Source organism: Nanorana parkeri, unplaced genomic scaffold (assembly GCF_000935625.1).
Source record: "Nanorana parkeri isolate BGI_ZX_2015 unplaced genomic scaffold, ASM93562v1 scaffold1859, whole genome shotgun sequence".
Taxonomy (NCBI): Eukaryota; Metazoa; Chordata; class Amphibia; order Anura; family Dicroglossidae; genus Nanorana; species Nanorana parkeri.
The window spans coordinates 272,495-278,147 of NW_017308127.1; the positions used below are offsets into that span (position 1 = coordinate 272,495).

At 39.5% G+C, this 5,653-nt stretch overlaps 1 protein-coding gene across 1 annotated transcript; it reads left to right on the plus strand.

The window, feature by feature from the left end:
- The first annotated feature begins 3,322 nt into the window (after window positions 1–3,322).
- On the plus strand, window positions 3,323–4,261 carry LOC108799949 (olfactory receptor 5V1-like). The gene has a single exon (XM_018571893.1). The coding sequence runs from the start codon at window positions 3,323–3,325 to the stop codon at window positions 4,259–4,261; it is 939 nt and encodes a 312-aa protein (XP_018427395.1).
- Window positions 4,262–5,653: the final 1,392 nt, after the last annotated feature.

Genomic DNA, 5,653 nt, shown 5'->3' on the forward strand with positions numbered 1-5,653 from the left:
AAGGAAGGAAACCATGAGGTTAATTTATCAAAACTAAAGCAGACAAAATCTGTGCACTGTGCACTGCAACCAGTCAGCTTCACTCTTTCATTTTCATATCTTAACTGAACAAACTGAAGAGAGAAGCTGATTGGTTGCCATGGGCAACTGATCTAGTTTTGATACATTCCCCTGCACATCTTTTGTTGCTGCTTAATTTTTTTAATCATTTTGGTCAAAAGCAATTATCAATTTAACCCCATAAACTATTAGGGTTCATTCAGATGGGCGTACATGCCAGTTCAGTGTGCACGCCCATAAAATAACTACTCCAGAAAGGACAGGTGCTGCATGTAATTGTGTGCATGTATGTATTTATACATGGTGATTATATACCCCTTTAGTCACTTTCTCAAGGGAGAAAAAATTCAAATATTTTTATTTCATCTTTTATTTCATCAGGTTCTCTATTAACTATCAGGGTTATTCACAAAAGGGTGAAGAGTTTGGAGAAGACAGGAGAAGTGAACAATGTAGGACAACATAGATGATTTGGAAACATTCTCCAATTCAGCTCACTTTCCAGTTCAGCTATGTTGTCCTAGATTGTTCGCTTCTCCTGCCCAATCCAAACTGTTCACCCTTTTGTGAATAACCCTGTAAGTTTAACATCTGAAACCTGTTCTTGACATTTGGTGTGTTTTCCAACTTGTATTTTGGTTGTATCTTGGAAGACTGATGGTTGTTTCTTTTTCAATCACCTTAAAGCATGCATATTAACAGATCATGGCAGGCCATGTCTTTGCTATTAAAATTGGATTCTTTCTTTGTTTAGCCAGAAAATATAGTCTATTTGATTTTGATGAAATCCATCTAGTGACGTCCCCTCAGTGAAGTGACTGATCGAAAACTATTTCACATATTTACCGATCCTTTGTTTGTCATCCTGAACCCACTCCACCCTACCCCACATGTCACTGTATCCTAACTGCCTGCAGCTCACTCTCTGATGTATACTGGCAGTATTCTCCATTCTATGTCCCCTTTGATCCCTGCTGTCTCTGCTAATACAGGTGGGGGAGAGCAGTGGGAATTGGAGGGGACACAGAGGGACATGTAAGGGAGCAGATTACCGGAAGCCAATGGGGAGAATTGAGCGGCAGGCAGAGTACAGAGTGGCGGTAGTGGCAGTGACAGCAGGGGGAAGCTGATTTTAAATGAATGGTTGTCATCAGTAGCTAGTCGGCTGCTGATGACAGCTATTCTTTAGCACAGAAGGGACTCTTCTGTTATATGTTCATGGTCCCCAAAGTGATCATGAGCTTCTAGCAGAAGAGTGAATGCAGCTGACTTAAGACATAGTGACCTCTCCAGCTGGAGACATTTTTGTTCTGCCGTATGCCTTAAAGAGGAGAACTTTGGGCAAAATGATTCTTAACATTGCCGTAGGGCTACCACTGCACTGGTTAAGAGCTCGTTTTCATCTAGGGATGAAAATAACAAAGCTATACTCACCAGAACCTTGGAGCCAGCTGGCTGCTACTCTGGTGCCTGCCACCTGTCTCCTCCTCCACTCCGGCAATGGACTGTCCATCAGTGTTCTCAGGTCCTATACACCGTATAGGATGTGATGACTCACAGGACCTTAGACTGCCAGAGTGGAGGGGAAGCAGTTTATTACTGATACTACCGTCACCATTAAACAAGAGTGTAGTGTAATCTTTGTAATTGTTCCTCATAGGTTAGATTCTCCAGCCCCTTTAGTAGATTGTTGCCCTTCTCTGGACTCTCTCCAGCTCAAGGATATCCTTTCTGTGGATCGGTGACCAAAATTGAACTGCACAATCAAGATGAGGCTGAACCACTGCTTTATATAGCAGTAGAATAATTGACTTGTCTCCGGAGCAAATACCCTTTTTTTGCATGATAGCTATCTGCTTGCCTTATTTGCCGCAGCCTGGCATTGCATGCTGTTACTCAGTCTGCAGTCAACTAGCACCCCAAATCTTTTTCCACCTCTGATTTCCGCAGAGGAGCTCCCCCTAATGAGTAGCTTACATGCATATTTTTAACACCCAAACGCTTTACCGTACATTTTTCAATATGAAACCTTATCTGACATGTAGTTGTTCACCCCCCCTATTTTAAGGTCTTACTGTAATGCTGCTATGTCTTGTGTTGAATTTAATGCCCTACAAATTTTGGTATCATCAGAAAACACTGACATGGGGCTATTAATACCAACTTCAATATTGTTAATAATATAATTGTTAATTTTAAATTGTCACAGAAACGGCGTGAGGGGACATTTTTCAGTGGGAACACTTGTTACAGTGACAACATGTCAAAGAGAGGACTTCTCTTCCTTTAGAAAGTTTCCTATCATTTCTTGTTGTATTTGAAGGACAGAAAGTGAGGGGAAAGCTCCTTAATGGCGGTCCCTGTAATCCAGCAAACTCTGAACAGCTGTTGACCCCTTCTGAATGTTGGGTGCAGTAGTAAAATAAATGACGTGAGGCACTGTCGTGTACAGCCTCAATGAAAAAAAGAGAAAGTATCACTAGCATTCCAAAATTATGTAAACGACAGGGACATTTATCCCTCATTCACATCTATTAGGTGCGTATAGGGATTCCTGCATCAGGAACTTGTGATTTATTGCAGCAGGAATCCCAATTCTGCTGTTTACAAGTGGCAGCTGTCACCCATTCAAGTTAATGATCAGGTGACAGCAGGTGCCTTTGAAAGCAGCAGAACGCTGGCACACTGCATGAAATCATATGTGATACAGTTACATACGGTTAGGAATCAATCACTATGCCTGGAAGCATTGATCGTGGCTCCAGGAATAGTGATTGATTCCTAACTGTTTGTAATCCCATCAAATATGATTACATGTGGTGTGTCAGCTTTCTGCCATCTTCAAATGCAACAGCTGCCACTCAATCATCAACTTGAATGGGTGACAGCTGCTACTTGTAAATTGCAGATTTGGGAATCCTGCTGCAGGAAATCACAAGTTCCTGATGCAGGAATCACTAAATGCACCTACATTGTAGGTGTGAATCAGGATGTATTGTCTCAAAAATGTCCTTGTTGTTGTGTTCAGATATACTTTAAATTAAAAGACAATTTACATCAATTGAAAATGGTTACAGAGTTTACTGATTCTGAAATGTTTCTTAGCTATGTGAAAGGTAAAATAAACATAAATATTTTTATCTCACTTTCAGTGCTGGCTTAATAATAGTAGAGAAGATGAAACTGAGAATGTGCAGTCCTACAACCAGCTGTATTAGGTGTGTGTTCATCATCTTTGCTAATAAAGAAATTGACTTTTAAAATGAGAGTTAATCAGTCAAGATTTACAAACTTTGAAATACTTGGATTATCAGATTTACCCTATGTCAAATCATTGCTGTTTTTTCTTGTGCTTCTAATATATGTAGTAGCTTTAGCAGGAAATCTTACCATTCTATTGGTATCTTATTTGGACAAGACACTCCACACTCCAATGTACATGTTCTTAGGGAATCTCTCTTTGTTGGACATTTGTTATACATCAACAACCATGCCCAAAATGCTACAAGTACTGCTTGTGGATAAAAAAACAATCTCATTCATTGGTTGCGTAATTCAGCTCTATATCTTCTTTTCGTGTGTTGGAACAGAGTGCATTCTTCTTGCAATTATGTCTTATGATCGTTTTTTAGCCATATGCAGCCCTCTGCAATATTTGGTGATCATGAACTCTAAACTTACCAACATTCTAGCAGGTGCCTCATGGCTTAGTGGTCTCCTGAATTCTATAATCCACACCTGTTTTACTTTCAGTCTAGACTTTTGTGGTTCCAACCAAATTAACTACTTTTTTTGTGATATACCGCCACTACTTTCTCTGTCTTGTGACGATACATTTTTGAATGAGCTTTTATTGCAATCTGTTGGTGTTTTCATAGCATGGACACCCTTCCTGTGCATTACTGTATCATATATTTACATTATTGTGACTATTCTGAAAATAAGATCCAATAAAGGTAGAGTAAAAGCTTTCTCTACCTGTTTTTCTCACATTGCAGTAGTTATATTATATTATGGTAGCTCTATTTCCAACTATGTGAGACCTGCTTCAACACATGCTTTAGATAAGGATAGGGTCATTTCAGTCCTGTATAGTGTTGTTACACCAATGTTGAACCCAATCATATACACTTTGAAAAACCAAGATGTCAAAAAAGCTGTTGTCAAACAATTATTGTACATAAACGCATTTAAGAAATAAACCACATTGCTATGTACCATTGGTATTTTGTATTTAATTTTAATAATGAACTCTCCAATTACTGACATTTTTATTTGATTTACAATTGAATTGTACAGATGCTTTTAATAAACCAATATATCAACCATACATGCCAAAAAAAAAGTTTAATCTGTGCTGAAAAATATAGGAAAATCCATTTAATTTCTATAAAAGATGTATGTATGAGAACAACCATCACACTATCAACTGTGCACATTATCCCTCTTGAGAAAGCCAGAGATACTAGAAAATGTAATGAGTAAAGAGATATTGAGGTTGATTTACTAAAAGGGTTAAGCATGTTCACTTTGCAAAGTGATTTTGTTTTAGCTTAGTGAATGTGGAAAAAATTCACTTTGCAATGAATACCCAACCATGCGAAAGCAAAATAAAAAGTACTGTTAAAAAACAGTATTTTTGCTTGACCATGATTGGATGATGGAAATCAGCAGAGTTTCACTTAATTTGCTAAGCTAATGGAAAATTCCCTTGTAAAATGAAAATTTTGCTTTTAGTAAATTAAAACCATTGTGTCTGTAGGAGTGTTTTTTACAATTAATGGAAGCAGATACATCAATCCTTTGCAAGAGTAAAAGCAAAAGGATGCTTTGCCAACTAGAAAGATACTTATAAAGGCAGCTTAATAAGATGCTGATATTGTGAGCTGCGATCCAAAGGTATAGATATAAACATAGAGCACAATGCAATTGTTTTTGTTCCTGAATGACCATTAAACTTGGAGAATAAATTTGACATCAACCTGGTGTTTTAGTGAGTTCAGGGGAGTGCTATGGTAGATTTCCCATACTTTGCATCACAGTACTCTAACAATGATTGTGAGATCAGATGAATAGAGGTAACCTCGGACAACACACCAAGGATCATTGTGAGTAACTAGCCCTGGATATATAAATGGAAACTGCTGGGTAAACACACAAGTGCTACAAACAAATTGATACATGTGAAACTGAGCTTTAACCCTTTCGCTGCCAAGGACGTATGGCATACAGACCTACAAAAGTGCTTCCAGCTGGCCAGCTCAGTATGCCATACGGACCTGGCATTTACAGTTCTACTATAAGCTGATGGTCGCTTTAGCGACCATCAGCTTATAGTAGAACTGTTCAGCAGACTGTCCCCTTTAAATTAATAGCTGTCATCAGCGGCTCACAAGCCGCTGATGACTGCTATTATCAAAAATACCGGGCGCCCCCACCCCCCCCCCCGGCACCGCCGCCGGCATCTGGAGTCTCTCATCCCTCCCTGGAGCCATCCCAGGGAGGGATGAGGGACTCCATGGATCCCCACTGCTTGTAGGGTCTGTGGCAGCGGGGATCCGTACAAAAATCACCGGCGGGGGGGTCGGGGGGG